The sequence below is a fragment of the Protobothrops mucrosquamatus genome, unplaced genomic scaffold (assembly GCF_001527695.2).
Source record: "Protobothrops mucrosquamatus isolate PMUCROS unplaced genomic scaffold, P.Mucros_1.0 scaffold_95, whole genome shotgun sequence".
In the NCBI taxonomy this organism is placed as follows: Eukaryota; Metazoa; Chordata; class Lepidosauria; order Squamata; family Viperidae; genus Protobothrops; species Protobothrops mucrosquamatus.
The window spans coordinates 597843-617177 of record NW_015386171.1 but is presented as its reverse complement, the minus strand read 5'-3'; the positions used below and the strand labels follow the sequence as shown (position 1 = coordinate 617177).

General features: G+C 38.2%; 1 protein-coding gene across 1 annotated transcript in view; it reads left to right on the top strand.

The window, feature by feature from the left end:
* The window catches only part of SOX6 (SRY-box 6), a 381843-nt gene that overhangs the window by 269838 nt on the left and 92670 nt on the right, over window positions 1–19335 (top strand). The window contains exon 9 of the mRNA XM_029283932.1: window positions 7073–7196. Within this exon, the coding sequence (XP_029139765.1) occupies window positions 7073–7196 (124 nt within the window). The remainder of the gene's footprint in view (window positions 1–7072; window positions 7197–19335) is intronic.

Here is a 19335-nt window from a genome sequence, read left to right as displayed (position 1 = left end):
TGGGGCGACGGCGCACGTGTTCACAGAGAGGGCTCTGCGTGCCACCTGTGGCTCACGTGCCATAGGTTTGCCACCACGGATCTATAAGATGGGGAGATGTGGGTTGTACACCAGTCCAGTAACATGTGGTTGTGTCTGCTTGAATATCAAATTTTATATAGAGATATTCCTTTTTATAGCCATTCATTACAATTGTTGTAAAAAATTGCTTGGGCCTGAAATATTGGTTCTTATTATTACAAATGTGTATGTTACTTACTAGAGCCAGTTTGGTGTAGCAGTTAAGGCAGAAGGCCAGCTGGATGACCTTGGGGGAGTCACTTTTTCTCAGCCCGAGGAAGAAGGCAATGGCAAACCAATTCTGAAAAAAAAACCTTGCCAAGAAAAGTGCAGGGACTTGTCTAGGCAGTATCCGAGAACTGATCTGATTGAATAGAGGAGGAAAAAAAATGCCAGCCTACTGTATATTTTCAAGACCAAATTTGCATTCCTAAAAGTTTTCTATCAGTCCATCCAGCAATAGATGTGTTTCCAAGATTAGCCATTTTTTCTCTCTCTTCCCCTTGCCTCCTTTACCAATTTGTCTGATAATTTCTTTAAACTAAGAAATTGTAATATTTCATGTAACTGAAATTAGCCTAATAAATTTACTGTCCCACACTATGTGTGTGGGGGTGCTCTCAGAGCCATTGCTAATTTATTGTTATATTACCCAAACCTTCGGCTGTAAAGCTCAGTTCAGCTCCCTTTTCAAAAAGATTTGCAACAGGGCTGTGCCAAAGGGAGACTATACCATACTTAATTTTTTACCTTTTATTCTCCTGTATTTTCAGCAAAGGGAAAAGCTTCTGCCAATGTGTCTTCTCCAATAAAAAAAAGTAGCACCTAGACTACAATGACTAAATTATAGCTTTATATTTATTAAATAAATACAGTTTTAGCTTTATTGGGAAGGAGGAAAAAATGAAAAATCTTGCCAAGAAAATTGGAGGGACTTGTCCAGACATTCTCTGAGAATTGGACACAATTGAACAGAAAAAAAGAATGCTATTTATAAACGAAGATTTTTCCCCCTATATGTTTAAGAAATAAAATCAATTTCCTTTCCCATTTCCCTTTTTGCTTTGGTAGGAATTACAACATTTTTTTTAGAGTAGCACACTGTATATAAAATTATATATTTTAAAGGACCATAAATGCAATGTTTTTATTCTAAATAAATACAGAATAAAGATCAATGTTTAAAACCTAACTTAAAAACTAAGTATGTAATGTGCCTAAACATATGATCAGCTTTTGGGGTGGCAAATAATATCAATTGGATGGTTTAGTGCTACCCAAAGCATTATGCAAATGGATACTATTATCATGTAGAACTAATCTATTTGTAAATTCATAGTTGAAAGTATTTTTGCTTATTTCAGAGAAAATAAGTCACAATGGAAATAAGAAGCATATATCTTCACTAGCTTTGCAAAATATCTGAATTAATTGACTAGTTCTGTCTTCTGTCCTAGCAGAGTGACCACTAGCTGTGACAATTTGCATAATAGACAAGTTGTCACTCCTATAGTCATAAACTATTTGGATCTGATTAAAAAGTAGAACTCTTATAGCTCTCTTGTTTCCCCCCCCCCCAGAAGTTGTAGTAAGTGAAATTTGCTGTTATCCTTTAACCAAACAAATACGCGCATGGGGATAAAGATATGCTGAGTTTATGTAGATTTTACAACACGAATCTGAATGAAATGACCACTAATAGACCCATATGGAGTAATAAATACACATGAAATTTCCTTAGTTGCACTTTAAAGTGATTTTAACATACTACTAGACCTTAACAATAATATTTAATTGACAAGATTATGCATTTGTATGGACTGAGAAGGTGCTAGATCTCTAATTCCAAATGAACCATAAATTCACTTTTGCATAACATGTTTTATTAATTTTATTTTATTGCTGAGTATTCTCCTTTCCTTCTATGACTGTTTCTTGAAAGCAGACTTTTAATTAATCATGTTCTATTCTTGTGATTCCAGGTGCTATATAATTCAATATATAGATACAAATAACTTACAAAACAAGCAAACTATTAAATTTACACAATTAATAAATAAATATGAAGGTGCTCACTGTTTTCACAGTTATTATAAATGTATTGCGAATCACTATTCATAGTGAACACCACTATTATATTAATTTTTATATATCCTTTTCAAATTATAGTTGGAATGATTCTCAAGAAGAGCAAACATTAAGGAAAGACAACCTAATTGGGCTGCAGAATGGAACTAATTTATTGTTAAATAATCACATAGCTTTTCCTACAATTATAAAATATGTTTTTTAACAATCATTATTGATATATGCATAATTTATTATGGATGTTTTGATTGTATTTATGTAGAATGTTTTCCATGTATATATGACTTATTCACTGCCTTGTTTCAAACAAATGATAAGGTTAGTAGAAGAAAAAAATATTAATTTAGGGAAAATAAATTATTTCTTTTATTGAATATTGTCAATACATAGTTTCTAAACAAAGTATTCACAATTATTCATATCACTAAAATAAACTTAGAAAAATTCTTAATAAACTTCCTTTTTACAAGAGAGCACAGAATATAATAGGATATAGAACACAAAATGTTATATAGGATATAAAATAAGATTACTGTATACTGTGTGTATATATGGATATATTTAAAATATATATAGTAGTAAAATCGAAACATTTTGATGTAGTGATTAAGACATCAAGCTAAAAACTATGAGTGTCTAAAATATGCATACAAAACTCTAAAATATACTGTATATTTGTAACTTTTTTTCATTCAATCCTATCCAGTTCTGGGACAAGTCCCAGTTTTTTTGGCAAGATTTTCAGAAGTAGCTTGCCATTGCTTCCCTCTTGAAGCTGAGAGAGAATGACTGGCCAAGGTCACCCGGCTGGCTTTGTCCCTAAGGCAGGACTAGAATTCATGGTTTCCGAGTTTATAGCCTAATGGCTTAACCACTACACCAAAGTGATTAGGTACATGTTACTAACTTATTAGGTACTTGAATCTCAAAGCGTCTTACCATGCCATGAATATGAAATTATTTATGAAATTAAAGTAGGATGGATACCATTCACGTCTTGTCAGGTGGACAACCAGCCTTTGAGGAAGATAAAATTGTCTATACCAATCCTATTTCTCTGCTTCGTAATACCAGCATGCTGCTTCTGTCAGCCATGCAAACCACTCTTAACATGACAAGGCAATAACACGGAAAGGGTTGCTGTTTATTTGATGGCAAATATGGTAAACAGGCTACAGTTTGTCTGGTCTAATAAGAATTGAAACATTCTATTTTTCTGTCTTCCTCTTCCCTCCTGCAGTTTAGCACTGCCTAAATTTGCTAATAGTTAAATGGAAAAAATTCCCAGTTCCTAATGATGACATGATATACGCATTGCAAACAACAGTAGTGGCCAAAATAAATTTGTAATAGGGCAGTTAGTAAAGAGAAAAAAATAAAGCTGTGTGACAAGTGCAGTAGTAAATCTATTTCAAGTCTCCTCGTCACTGAATTGAGATCCTATTCAAAGTTCAGAAAGGGGAAAATTAATACTATTATTCTTATATACTCTCTCTTTGCTTCTCTGTTTCTCTCTCTCTCTCTCTCTCTGTGTGTCTCTATGTATATACTATATGCCATATACATATTAAATGATTACCTATTGTTATTAATATATGTAAGAATATTGTCCATATTAATCAATTTCAAAGCATTGGCTAGCTTAATTAATCTATTGTTTCTAATCTAATAGCAATGATATTTGTAGCCTGCACAAAGATGACAATCTACTAATTCTTAGGAGGCTTGAAAAGCGTTACATCACAAATGCTGTTCATACCTAAATTCTCAGTAGGATTATGACCCTAATGTTCTTTCGTACAAAACTGTTTTATATTAAATTAGATTGATAGGTAGATAGTAAGAATATAGGGAGAGAGAGAAAGAATTAGAATAGCCATCTAATCATAACCCATGACTTTAGAACTAAATCATTAATTAGGAATGAAATTAAGAACTTAAGACCAGGCTAGCATTTGACTATCAAACATGAAAAACCTGTGATTATTTCATTTGTATTTTCAGTGTAAATCCGGAAAGTCTTCAACAGCTGTCTTTATTTATATTTCACGCAGAATAAATTTGGCTTTCATAGTTTTGCTCCTGGAATTCACTGACAGGCTTTAAAGAGTATTGTGAAATTTTCTGTACATATTTCTAATCGTATAAGGAAAAAAAATAGTTAAATCTTCATGAAAGAGGAAATGAGTCCCCTTGAGTGTCACTGTGTTTGTACATTAGCACACTGCAAGGTCTTTGCCAAGTTGCTCTCTGACTGACTGCTGCAGATGCTCTTTCTTAAGTATTCAGAGTCAGATCTTTAGTGCAAGTCTTCAGGGACAAACAATAGCACCTGTTCCTCACAAGATATCAGGCCAGTTAGTCCATTCATGTATCTTTAATGAAGCTCCAGGGCAGATGGCAAAAATAAAAAGGCAACAGCATCAAGTTAGCAGAGGAGACAAAAAGAAAAAGGTGTTGGTGCAAAAATGCATGGCTTTTGTGAAGGAAAGAGACTCTTTGGCATCTGCTGGTACATTCATTTTTCAGAAACATTCAATGAACAGGGAAGCAATTAAATGTCCTAGGAATATGTATGATATGATTGCTTGGATCAACTTTTTCTATCTCTGCAAAGCTTGCTTGAAGTCTGTTCAGAAAGACTGCCATATTCCTGATTTGGATCTCCATCTCTGCAAGTTTGTTTGTTTTGAAGCTAGGGAGGTTCCTTTGATTCTTGACTTGGCATCTCTAGTGTTTTGGTTGGGCAATGGGTTTTTGGTCCCTATTACCTACCCTATCTCTGTGATTTACTGTATTTGTTTTACCTTGATTCATTCCATACAAATGTATATCATTTTATGTAAGCTCTCCTTACTGAGATTTTATGATATGATTTTGTTTTGAAAGATGACATTTTTCAATAAACTACTTGTGTTGTCTCATATTAACTTTGTTGTTGTTCTTGTGCTTCTCCTTCTTGCTTCTCTCTTATTTTAGGGGTTCTTCCTCCCACATTGTGGGAGAAGCATTTAGAGATCATTCAGTAAAATATTTGTTCAGTAAACTTGACCACCAGATGATGTATCACATTGGCAAGAGAGGAGAACTAATTCCTGTTGCCCAAAGGATTATGGTATCATAGTTTTGGAAGGCAGAGCAGGAATAAGTAGCATAATGCCCAAGGATACCTCTGCTCTGCCTCTTGCTCTACTTTATTGTTCAGATTTTATTAATAGTAAGTTGGTAACTCCAAAGCTAAACGCCAACCAATACTCATCTTAATTTTCAAGAAATCATATTGGCACACTCTCTGAGAAGATGGATTTGAATAGTAGATTCATACTTTTAGTTCTTATTAACTTTCAGAAATGTACAATGTATTTGTGTGTCTACTTTTTCATCCTTCTCAAATTTGTGGCTCTTTTGCTTCTTTCCTGTTATTCAAGAAAAGACTCTATGGATATTTTATTTTATTTTATTGTGTTAGTGCATCTGGTCATCCTGTGTTGCGAGAGTAGCCTAGTCCAATTGATTCAGTACCATGCTGAAAGTACTCAGGGTGATTATAAAAAAATGCTGCATCACATTCTTACAAAAAGCTATAGTTTTCCTAGTACAACTGAACACTGAAACTATATTTGATTCTTAGTTATTCAGAGACCCAGGATGAATGAATAAAGCTAGTAGTATTATTGAATGTTGGTACTGGACACAGGAGGATCAACTTCAATTTAACCATATTACAAATGCTGCTGAAGTGGAGAAGCAGGCTTACCTCAGCTAAAATAAAAGAAATGGCTGCTCAAAGCTACTTTCTGTCACGCCCCATTGCTATGGTAGTAATTGCACAAAGACTTTTTTATTATAAGTTGATTTTCCTGAGAAATGGATTCTGAAAAATACTGTAAAGTGTTTATATTTTTCTTGACCTTTATTAACCTACATCTTAGGGCTTTTCCCCAGAGAAGAGTTGTTGGTAAATTAACTCTCTTAGAAGTGTACACACAGTAGCCTTTCTGGTCTGCATCAGAGAGTGGGAGAGGAACATGGATATGACAAGAAAATCTGACAGTATTTAAACAGTGTCATAGGTCAGCATATGGATTTTTTACCAGGGTTATTTTATTTTTTGGAATTAAAAAAAAGTGCTTGAAGTTCATTTTGACTTTGTAATGGAGTTTGTTGCCATTCACTTGGAACAAGACAAGGTATAAACCTTTTTCTGGTTATAAAATAATTTTATACTTCCTATTTTAATCCATAAGGATCCTTTTGGCTTGAAGTTACTGATAATTTTAATTAAAATCATTATATTATTTCTGAATATGATTTCCCACTTTTCGCATTACTCCCCTCTCTCCCCCCAAATACACACACTTAAAAAAAAATACTTCCAGTTCTTTTATGATAAACAATGAATTAAGGATTTCAGAAACTAAAGCTGAACTTTGGAAAGGAATATTTGCATCTAATTTTGCTAGCTCATTGTCAAATGTCTGGTCTAACAAACCTAAAATAAAACTGTTTTTGCAGGGTTTTTTTACTTGAATGTTTAATTGTTGCTTTTCATTTTGTCAATGAAGGTCAAATGAAATTTAAAACAGTGGAACATATTCAAAAATATTCTGTTATCATCAGATACTGTGCTAGTGATTACATCCATAAAATGGCTTATATGTTACAATGAGATACATATGACAAATAATACTTTTTTAATTGAAAGGCAAGTGGTTTTAATTTTAAATCATGGGTATTTTCCAAAGCAAGGAAGTGAAAGGATGGTGAATATACCACATTGGATCCCATGGATTCTAATGGCATTTGTCTTGTGAAATTATGATGACGAAAAGGTTCAGTGTGACTCTGTGAACTATTGTTGATAATGAGAGATTTGTTAAGACCAATTGGCGCAATTTCTGACCTGATATTTTTTTCTGTTTAGCAGGTTCAGGGTCACATGCCTCCTCTCATGATCCCAATTTTTCCACATGACCAGCGGACATTGGCAGCGGCTGCAGCAGCCCAGCAGGGATTCCTTTTCCCCCCAGGAATAACTTATAAACCCGGTAAGTTGCTGAGAATATACAGCTGTTTATATATCTTGGCTTTCCGCAAAGGGGACAAAATGTGGCTGTACATTCTTACATGGGGGCCACAGAAGCCCACACAACTGTAGGTATGACACCCCATGAGAAGCCCCCCCCCACCTATATTAACAACTGCTGGAATTTTTCACCTTTTGAAAATTTATAATGTTATTTTTATAATTTTTTTAAAAAATAATCTTAATTTTTTTATTTTTAATGTTAATTTTATTGATTATACACTGTACACTGCCCAGGGACCCTCTCTGAGGGACATGGTGGTATGTATAAATGAATGAATGAATGAACAATTAACCAGTGGAACAACCTGCCTCCAGAAGCTGTGAATGCTCCAACACTGGAAGTTTTTATAAAGCCATTTGTCTGAAATGGTATAGGGTTTCCTGCCTGAGCAGGGGTTTGGACTAGATGACCTCCAAGGTCCCTTCCAACTTTATCACTATTATTACTATTATTATTATTATTATTATTATTATTATTATTATTATTATTATTATTAATAATAATAATGAATGAATGAATGAATGAAAGAAAGAAAGAAAAAGAAAGAAAGAAAGAAAGAAAGTTAAAATAAAAACAATGATGTAGATGAGAGGATATAAGATATGATTCGATGATTAATTTCCCTTGTGTTCTGTTTATACACACAAAAGGATATCACGGAGGTGGGGAATGTGTAGTTTTACAGAATGTTTTTGCAAGTCTAGATCTTCTTTTAACTAGAGACATGAGATAATTGACTGTGCACAACCATATTTCTTTCATTTCTGTATACCACAGTCTAATTTCTTTTGAATTTATTTAGCCATTTCCATGCCAATTTGCACGTGAAGAGTAACCCGCGTCTTATAGGAAAATTACATATATCTGTCCCTCTTTCTCATCAGCATGTACACATTTTACTCTTTTGTGCAAGCCTTCTTTATAATTAGAGATAAAAAGTGAAGGCAGGTATGATTTAATTTGTTTATTTCAACTGGGCAGCATTTTATATGATTTTCATCTAAATAACAGAGGTTCAGCAGTTCAGTTGCAATCATCAATTCAAGCTTGTAACAGGTCACGGAACTTCACAGTGAGAAATGCTTAGAGATGATTTAGCAAATGGTATGATTTCTTTCTTTATTCCTTTGAGTTTACCAGGCTCCTGGGGAATTCAATTAGGGATATAATGGTTTGAAGCTACTTTCAGAGTCTCCCTGTAAACAGGCTTTAAATGTTTAAAATCATGTTACTAGAGAAATTCAGACTTGGAAGATTTAAGTAAATAAAAGCCAACCTTTTCTGTATGTGTATATTCCTTGCAGATCTTAGGCCAGAAATATCATCTTTATTTTTCTCATTAATCTGTCCCCTCTCAATTGAATATTAAAAAAAATCAATTTTAGCATTTCCTTTAGACATTAAATTATTTCTACTTGTTTCATTCTGCTCTGCTTTGTTGATTTTATAAAAACAGAGAAATGGAAAATGGATTCTTATATATGAGAAATGGTAAATGTCTTATTTGGAAGCCTAGTTGGGATTTAATATTATGTTTAGCTGCTTGTCCCCTTAGCATTCGGGATATAGAGTTTATCTTAATCTTCTCCAGCCAATCTATGACATGAATTTTTTTCTCATGGAGTGGGAGAAGATGTTCTTTTATGTACTAAAATATTGCAAACAGAATAGTGTTGTTAATGGCAAGTATTTCCAGGTTATTGATTTAAAAAATAGACCCCTTCTCTGCTGTTAGGTGGATTTTTTTTACATGTTTAATGTGCTATCTTTGATAACTATATGTGGTCCAAATGCAAATCTTGAACCTTTTTGCATGGTTGTTACAGTATGCTAACTGCAGTTTTATATGGTCTTGTTCCCAAAAAAATGACTTATGATTTCACATTATTTGGAGCAGATATTTCATAATAAAACTGACAACTGCATAGATCTGACACAGATTTACAGCAAAGGAAGGATACTGCTAAAATCCTGCATAAGCCACACACAAAAAAAACCCATCCCCACCCCACTGTAAATTTTGCTGCTCCCATTTTCTTTGCATTATTGTTGTTTCCAGTGCAACTCCTGTCTTTCACAGAGATTAGTGTTGTCTTTGGCCACCAAAAGGTTGCTCATGTTTAGTCTATTTTTAGGGTTCTCATCAGAAACATTCAAGGATTCAAGAGCCCTTGTGGCACAGTGGTTAAAGTGCAGTATTGCAGGCAAATTCTGCCTACAGCAGTGATGGCGAACTTATGGCATGCGTGCCAGAGGCAGCACTCAGAGGGCACTCTCTGTGGGCACACCTGCCGCCGCCGCCAGCTCGCGCAGGTTCATTAGGCCACTGCTGGTGCCCGGAGCGGCAGCCTCACCCAGCACAAAGGAGGTGAAGCAGCTGGCTAGCAAGCTTGAGTAGAGGTGGTAGAGCACGCCCCCATGCGCTCGCTGGCCTCTATGTGTGGGGGTTGATGGTGTCAGGCAGAAGCCACTCCTGCCTCGCCTTACCCCGCAGCAATGGCACCCCCACCCTACCCCCTGCTTCACCCAGCAGGATGAGCCTCCTGCCCACTGCCCCACCCACCAGAGACCCCATGGATCTCCCCCAATCCTGCCCAGCCCCCACAGACGTCCTCCCCACGAGCAACATTAAGGTGGCCACACCCACCCCAGCCACACCCACTCAGTCTGCTGTGACCACCACAGCCAGCCCACCCAGTGGGCCACACACACCCCGCCTCCCCTGAGGGCACCATAATGCTGATGGGGCCCTGGCACTTCGCGATAAATAAGTGGGTTTTTGGTTGCGGTTTGGGCACTCGGTCTCTAAAAGGTTCACCATCACTGGCCTACAGCCTGGAGCTCAGTCCTGATGGTAATGGACCAGATTGTTGTGAGCAATATGCAAGTAATGCTTACATTGTAAACCATCCAGAGAGTGCTGTAAAACATTATGGGGAAGTATATAAGCTTAAAATGCTATTGTTATGCTATTCCCCACACCCTATTACCATAAGTATCATTTTCAATTCTAAGCGTTTTCATTTTTTTTTCTTTTGTAGACAAGCATTGCTTTTTTTAAAAAAAATGTAATCAGTACATTTACATGTTTATGGCATGTCGTACAATTAAATTATTAACATTTAAACCAATTGAACTGGTAGTTTTTAAAACTAATATATAGTTCAGGTTTCTAAATATGTCTTTAAAAATTATTCCTGGTAATATAATACTTACTCAGATATAAAAGAGTGAACTGTCCTTTTTTATCTGATGGGAATTGGATATCCTTCCAGTTTTATAGGATACATACTTTGAGATAATAAAAATGAAATATCCACTTCTATTCTTTATTATTTTCTAAATTGTTGGTATATAATTCAAAAAAGATGAACATCCACACAATATTTTTTTAAAAATAGGAAAAGAAATATACTAGGAGAGAACCCTAATGTAGAACTACAAAGTACTATGCCAGTTCAAAAATAGTTTGTGAAACAAGTTTCTGGCAGGCAAAATTGACCATTGATTAATCTAAGAGACAAAATGCAGTTTATAGTAAAAATTTAAATCTGCAAAGCTTTCTGTGACAATTGAAGCTTCATAAGTGAAAACTAATGGAGAAGATTTCTCTAAATACATCTGTAAAACAGCACACTGATATTAGGAAAATATATTTCAGAAATATGTAAATCATGGATTTAAAATTTCCAATGGAAAACTTGGATTTTATAGTATTTATTCAAATATGTTATTATTTCTAAGAGAAATATATTTTAGTGCAGTTTCATTATCTGAGATATATCACTATTAGGTGCCCAGGGCACATTATTATCTTCAAGCACCATTGAAATTATCAATAGTTTTGTTTTGACAATGTTAGATCACAAAGGCTTGATTTAAATTTAGACCAATTCATAATGTATCTAGAAAGGGTTACAAATCAGTTAATAAAGTCAAAATATTACAATGTTTTGGATAACTCAGTTTTATCTGTTGTTACCAAGATAAAATTTGCATATTATATTCCCTATTTACAAAGTACTACTAATCCCAGTACTTTGCTTAGTAACTAAATGGTCCAATTACAGATCAAATCAAATTTCCAGATATGCTAAGGCAGTGGTGGCGAACCTTTTAAAGACTGAGTGCCCAAACTGCAACCCAAAACCCACTTATGTATTGCTGGGTGCTGGGTGGGTGTGGCCCACTGGGTGGGTGTGACCACAGGGGTCATGGCAGACTGGGTGGGTGTGGCCAGCTCAATGTTGCTTCTGGGAAGGGATGCCTGTGGGGGTTGGACAGGGTTGGGGCAAATCCAGGGGGTTTCTGGCAGGTGGGGCAGTGGGCAGGATCATCAGTCTTGCTCAGCTGATGGCTTGGGGGGAAGAGGGCAGCTACACCCCCTCCCAAATGCTGCCATCTCACGAAAGCAGGATGAAAACTCCAAAAAGCGACAAGGAAAAAAAGTTAAAACAGAAGAGTGTCTCGCGATGGTTTTCTTCCTGGGGGGTGGGGGGCATGGGGGAAGCTCCTGAGTCCCGCAGCTCTTCTGAAGGGGAGAGGAGGAGAATGGGGAGGGCCTGTGCCGGGATCAGGGCTCCTCGTGCCTTCCACTGCCTGCCTGCACTCTTCTCTGCAGATGCCATGGCTCCGCTTGCCTGGCAAGGTGGGGGCGTGCTCGCGCTCAGGGACGCACGTGAGGCTGCTGCCTCATTTTCCATGCCAGGGCTGGACTGGGCTGGGCGCGGAGCCTCCTCACCGCTTCTTCCCCCATGGACATCAGGAGTGCCCACTCCACCTACTGCCCATCCCGGGGCAGCTGCTGCCATCCGGCACTCTCCAGCCTCCCTTCAGGCTCCCTCGGCCTCTCCCCCCCTCCAGGCTGGGGCTGGTCAGATTCCCCTCATGGGCAGCACTGTGCCTGTCCCCGGCCAGCCCTCTTCTTCCATCCTCCGGCAGGTGGACTGCGGCTTACCAAGCTGGGCGGCACCTCTCCCCACATGTGTCCTCAGGTGGAGGAGCTGGGTAGCCGCGGCTCTTGCTTCCCTTCAGCCTCCATCTGCCTGAGGGCTGAGCTCGATGTGCCCGACTGGCCAGCAATGGACTGGAGAGCACGGGATGGCTGCAGCTGCCCTGGGATGCAGGGTAGGTGGGGTGGGTGCTTCTGATGTCCACAGGGGAAGAAGCAGCATGGAGGCTCTGTGCCCAGTCCAGCCTAGCCAGCACAGCATGGTAAGCCGTGGTCTGTCCGCAGAAGGAGGAGGGTGGAGGAGGAGGGCTGGCTGGGGATGGGCACAGCACTGCCCACGGGGGGAATCTGACCAACCTGGAGGGGGGAGAGGCTGAGGGAGCCTGAAGGGAGACAGGCATGGTGCTCGGGGGTAGCTACTCTCCCCCTCCCCCCGTGCTCCTCTAGAAGGGCTGGCTGGCTTCGGCGTCACCTGGATAGGCCTGGCCGCGCATCTGCCCAGCCTTCCTTCCTTCCTTCCTTCCTTCCTTCCTTCATTCCTTCCTTCCTTCCTTCGTTCCTTCCTTCCTTCCTTCCTTCCTTCCTTCCTTCCTTCCTTCCTTCCTTCCTTCCTTCCTTCCTTCCTTCCTTCCTTCTCCCTCCCTCCCCTCCTTCCTTCCTCCCCCCTTCTCTCTCCCTTTCTCCAAACTTATGTGTCCTTCTCCCACTAGCCTTCTGCAAAGCGCAAACGGACACCGCGTCCTACTTGTCTTCTCCAAACACAAGCCCACCATTGCTTCCAAAGGCCGTCTGCTCACTCACTTGCTCTCTTGCTGCACTCCCGCTAAAACCTGCTTTTATAGGTTTCCTTCTCCCCTCCCAGCTCTCGCAGCTGTTCCCGTGAGAGCGCTGCTGGATTCGGTTTCCGTGCCCCCTCCAGTTCCCACTAGTCAGGCACACGTGGAGAGGGGGAGGGGAGCGTCTCTCTGGCACGCGTGCTGACAGAAAGGGCTCTGCATGCCCAGTCTGGCATGCGTGCCATAGGTTCGCCACCACGGTGCTAAGGCAACAACTCCTAACGTTCCCTTGAAGTTTGGAGTTGTAGCCCCAATCAATTTGTAAAGTAAAATATTGAAAAAGTTGATTGTTTGGTTGGTCATTCAGTGCTTTGTGTCTCAAAATCTGCTATATAATCCTTTATTTAAATTTAGAAGTATTTGGGATCAAATATTTCCACCCCTTCCCTTTATATGAGATAGATAAAGGATACATTGGAATCCCAGGCTAGTATATATCAATCCTGTAAGTGAGAACAGATTTTGAAAACTTTGTAACCATATTCCCAGCATGATGCAATATAGTTTTGAACATAGCAATTGCTAATTGAAAAACCTGGCTCATAAATCAATTTGTGTATTCACAGTATATATTGTATTAATTAAAATGTTAAATTATTGTAGAACTTAAATTACTGTTGTGTCTTTTGATCCATGTGCATTTGACAGTTTTTCAATTTTCACTGATAGAGACATTTTATTTAAATGAGATGTATAAAGTAGAGCTGCTACAAAGCCAACATTTATCTGAGCAAGGCAAGCTATTGCTTATTGGATAATTTGACTCTTTTATAGCATAGTAAAAGCTGTAAAGTGAACGGTATGACCTCTTTGGTCAATGCTAATCCATAACAGTTTACTCTTCATTTAGTCAAGTATAGGCATCATGTTAAGAGTATAAAATATGAGAGCAGATCTAATTGTAAGTGACTGGTATGCTAGAGGATCCCTGAGTCAAATATCAGTCAGTATAGTAATCCTAAGTGGACTTAAAAAGAAAGAGGCAGGCTATATGATCATGTGACTTTATTACTGACCTAGCTATGATATATGCCATGCCATGCCATGCCATAATATGATAATTGTAACAGAATATAGTAAATATCTCACAACAAGATAATAACTTATGGTCAGATTGATCTGCTTAATTATTTATAAATAAATTGATTATGTGCTATCAATGATCCTTAGCAATCACTTAAGTCAATTTTCTTCATGACAATTTTCTTCTGTCCTCAACCTGATTCTTTAGTTCTTCTAACGGGGTGTCCATAACCCCTGTAGCTGAGTTTATGCACCTTACTGTTCTCCTCTTTCCTTCCCCCTTTCCTAGCATTCAGAAGAGAGCTAAGTGTTCACATAACAAATATGGTAACACATATGTCAAAAATATGATAATTTGAGAGTGATAATTTGTGCCTTGAGTCAGAACTCTGGATTGATTTGTTTGATGATTCATTTTTGTTTTCTTGATTGTTCATGGAGTTTTCTCCAACATCAAATTTGAAAATATGCTTTCTATCCATCTTCTTCAAAGTCCGATTTTCAGTTCCATAAGGTATCACTGGGAATACCATTGCCTGCACTTGTCAATGCTGTGACAATGGATGTTCCCACTCTGACAACTAAGGGAAATTACAACCATTCTTACTCTGCTTTCAGCATGCCACAATAATAATGCAACTCCGTGGGAACTCAAGGACACAAATTCTTACTCTGCTTTCAGCATGCTTTTTCTGCTCTTTAGGAATCAGATGTAGAAGGAGGGAATGGGTGAATGCTTGAGCTCAGCTAGCCACAATAATAATGCAACTCTGTGGGAACTCAAGGACACAAACTGATAATGTTTTGGCCGGGCTGAGGAGCTAGAGAGGGAGCCCACGCTTCAGGCTAGTTGGAGAATGTGATTTATGACTGCTTCCAGAGGGTAGGAATTGCAACTTGTTACTTTGTATCTGGGGGAAGGGAATTTAGTTTTGGGTTCAACTATGTAGTGCTGATACTTTGTTTCCTGAATAAAATGTTATTTAAGAAAGAATTCTTGCCTTGAAGTTCTTTAATGGGATTCATCTATCGGAACCATGACAGCACTGTTTTGATCTTTGTAGATATAGACACATCATGGTATCTGATCTTTTCCAAGGTCTTCATCACTGCTTTACCGATTGCTAATCTTTTGGTATATTTCTTGATTGTTTATTCCTTTACTATTGATGGTTGATCCTAAAAGGCAGAATCTTTTTACTGCAATTCCCAATTAGAACAGTCAAGATCATTTTAGGGGCTATCTAAATCTTTCTATCAGTTTTTCTCATTTGTAATATGGAGACAGTATTATTGATGTATCCTACACAGTTGTCAACTATTTTTTTAAAGACTTCTTTCCAATATGACTTCATCTATAAACTTTAAGCATCTTTGTAAGTCTCAAAAACTCTGATTTGGAATTTGAATCCAATGGGTATTTGTGACAAAGGATTCCTTTTAAACCTATTTCAGTAATTCATCCAGAATTGATTTGGATGATAATCCATAGGTAATACTCTACTAAAATTACATTACATAAATTGTAACCTTATTAAATTATATTTATTGAGCTAAAAGCAAATTATTTCAGGCTACCATTTCTGATAATAATGTCCAATTAATCTTTTAGCTAGAAGTTTTTGTTAGATCCTACAAGTAAACCCTCGGTTTACAGCTATTCATTTAGCAATCATTCAAAGTTACAACAGCATGGAAAAATGTGAATTACAACCAGCCCTTGCACTATCAACCATCACAATATATCCACGATCATATGCTCAAAATCTGGCCACATGACAACCGGAATGTATTTACGATGAATGCTGCATCCTGAGGTCATGTGTGTTGACCATTTGCAACCTTCCCAGCCAGCTTCCCACAAGCAAACTCAATGGAGGAAGCTGCACTTGCTTATTGATCTCACGATTCACTTAACAACTACAAAAGTTACACGATTGCTTAACAACCAGGGCAGAAAAAGTAATAAAATTCGGCATGACGTACTTAATAACCACCTTGCTTAGCAATGGAAATTCTGGTCCTGATTGTGGATGTAAATTGAGGACTACCTATAATAACAAAAAGCTGTCAAAAGGAGTTAAGAGTTCTTTATAGTCTAAAATCACAGTCTGGGTCAGATTTGTATTGCTTTATGCGGGACTTTGGATTTGAACAGACTGAATTTTATATCACAATTGCAAACTACTGTCTTTTCTGAAAATAAGACCTGGTCTTATATTTTGTTTGACTCCAAAAGAGGTACCAGGTCTTATTTTCAGGGGGTGTCTTTTCCATGGTTTCACCTCACAGTGGTGGCACTGACAGCCCCACCCAGCCAGCCCAAAGGAAATGCCTCTACAGCTGGTGTGGGGTGCATGGATCAGCTCCACCCCCTCAGTCCCCCACCCCTGCCCTAGCTTGATTTTTAGGCATGCGCCTCACCCCAAAACTAGGGCTTATTTTGAGGTAGGCCTTATATTAGGCCCACCCCCAAAATCAAGCTAGGGTTTATTTTGGGGGTAGGTCTTACTTTCAGAGAAAATCGGTACTTGTAAGGGCCACGGATTACTTTATTAGCCCAGGACTTTCTTTGCAGTAATATAGCTTCATTTCTTTAGAAAATATCTAACAATCAAGATTCAGTTGAGATTCATTATCTTATGAGATAATCTATAGATCAGTGTTTCTCAACCTTAGCCATTTTAAGATATGTGGACTTCCTTCCAGAATTCCCCAGGCACCCAATGCTGGAGTATTCTGGGAGTTGAAGTTCACACATCTTAAAATGGCTAAGGTTGAGAAACTTTGCTATAGATCAGGGGTGTCAAACTGCCGGCCTGTGGGCCGGTTGCATCATGCAGAGTCCGCGCCCAGCCCAGCTCCGGCAATGCAAAAAAAGCCGCGATACATCACGTGACGTGGCGAGTTTGACACCCATGCTATAGATGATACAGTGACTAAACTATGGGAGTAGGTATCTTCTGAAATGTGTAGTTCAGTGGTTCTCAACCTTTTTAATGCCGTGACCCCCAACCGGTCGTAAGTCGAGGACTAAACCGGTCGTAAGTCGAGGACTAAACCGGTCATAAGTCAAGGACTACCCAACCGGTCGTAAGTCGAGGACTTTCCCTGCCTGGGAGCGCCACGCATGCGTGGTTCCGCCCCTGTGCCGGCCGAGGCGTAGCTGGCAAGCGGCAGAGACGGAGCAGGCCGACCACCAGCTGGCCCAGCCCAAGGGAGGTAAGGCACCCGCCGGAAAAGGGGAAAAAAATGGCGGACAGCCTTGCTTGGCGACCCCCGTGAAATGGTCGATCGACCCCAAATGGGGTCACGACCCATAGGTTGAGAACCGCTGGTGTACTTGAATGTTTTGAACTGTATACAGATTTTATATTATTTGAGTCTGTGGAAGAAAAAAAGAAACACTGCTTGTTTGGAATTCAGATGAAAGGACTGAAAGCATTTGCTGCCTCCGTCTTTTTAATAAGCATTGTGTATACTGACAAGTGAAACAGAAGTTGATACATCATTTTGGATCTTAGAGTTACTAATGGGTATAAAAATAATAAAAGAGCCAATATATAATCAACAGATAAGCTTAGAAGACTAGTTTGCAAAATAAAGAATGAAGGGTGGGAGGTTTTTTTTTTGTTTCCATTCAACCAGTCTCCCACTAATCAAAGCTAGCATGTATCTATACCTACAATGAACTTGTTCTGACTTGTTTTGTCTGCCTTTATAAAATTAAAGAAGAATAGATACTCACCCAAGCATTCCAAACCTAAAAACAAATTTGAAAAAAAAAAATTGCTACAACATGTTGAGCGATGGATTGTTAAAAAAGCTACTAAGAAACACGGTGATCAATTATTTTTGTCAGGAAAAAAATAATGCCTCTTCTATTTTTTTAATTTTCTCCTCTCCTTTGTTGCTAGCCCCTTCCTTGCCTTCCTCCAAAGAACATGTACCTGCTTCAGTTTTACTATTGTCATCAAAACATTCCATTGGTATGAAGTGTCCTGCTTTGTTCTCCAGATAATGCTATTATATAATGCAGTAGAATTATATGAATCATATTCGAATGCTCAGAAAGTTAGCTTAAAAGATTGGGGAGAGGTGGAAGACACACAGAGTAATGAAAGTAAGCTGCCATCGGCATAAGGCAAAACTATAGCAGGTGAGCCAACGAACACGATCAGCTATGGCAGAGACCCTAATAACACACACTCCACTACTTCAAACCTTGGAAGCATGACAGCTGTGAAAAAAAGGAGTGCCAACAGGGAGAAGATATATACATGCACACACACATGCAAGACAGGAAATGCTTTAGTATGTATTAATACAAATAAAGCAAGAGATATTGAACTTAGAAAAGGACACACACACACACACAGAGTGGAGAGGATTGTATAGAAAGGGAATGAATTATTCATTATATTTAAAGAAAGATTGCCTTGGAAATGTTTGGTAATGCACTCCCTGTGTAGATTTAAATGCTTATTGTTTTCACGTTTAGAGCAACAGAAATTTAATTCAACATTTTCATGACAGTTTCTTTTTTAAAAATGCTTATTGCCAAAGAAACATTATTTAACTTTTGATGAGGATGCTTTATATTCAGAAAATATTGTTTAGTTTTCAAAGAAGATAAGCAGAATGATCTAACCATAAAAAGACAAGGGTTTTATAGCATGAAGAAACAATTTGGTTTAGTTTAGTTTTTTTTTTAAAACCTACTGCAGACAAAAATCAACCTCATAGAAAAGGGGGAATAAGATTAGATTTTATGAATGTTATAAACTCCATAGGACACCAGCACAATGTAGGTTAGGAAAGCCATTGTAGCAACGCGCTCTGTATGCAATCAGAAGCCAATTGTTAGTGGACTGTGTACAAGCACATACTGTGCTCAATGATCTGATGAGGTATTATGGATATGATGCAGAGAGACCTTGTGGATTAGAACCTCACCATTTGTTAAAAAAGTGAAAGCAACTTAACATTTACACTGAGCTTGTCTGAAAAGTGACTGCTCTTTGGATGGTAAGCTGAAGAGAGAGTATTTTCTTTACTGTTTTATTGCTTTGGGGAATTTATGGTATAGTTGAAAATTGAGCTGGGGTTGAGAACTTGATGTAAGTGCATGGGGGAATTTGCCATTCCTAAGTTGCATTATCTTAAATCTTCTACACCACACCTATGTTATTAATTCTGTGTGTAATGTGAAAAAAAGTTTATGCAAAACAAGTATATTATTATAAAACTTTAAAAAATGGAAGAGGAATAGCTTATTAAAATATAG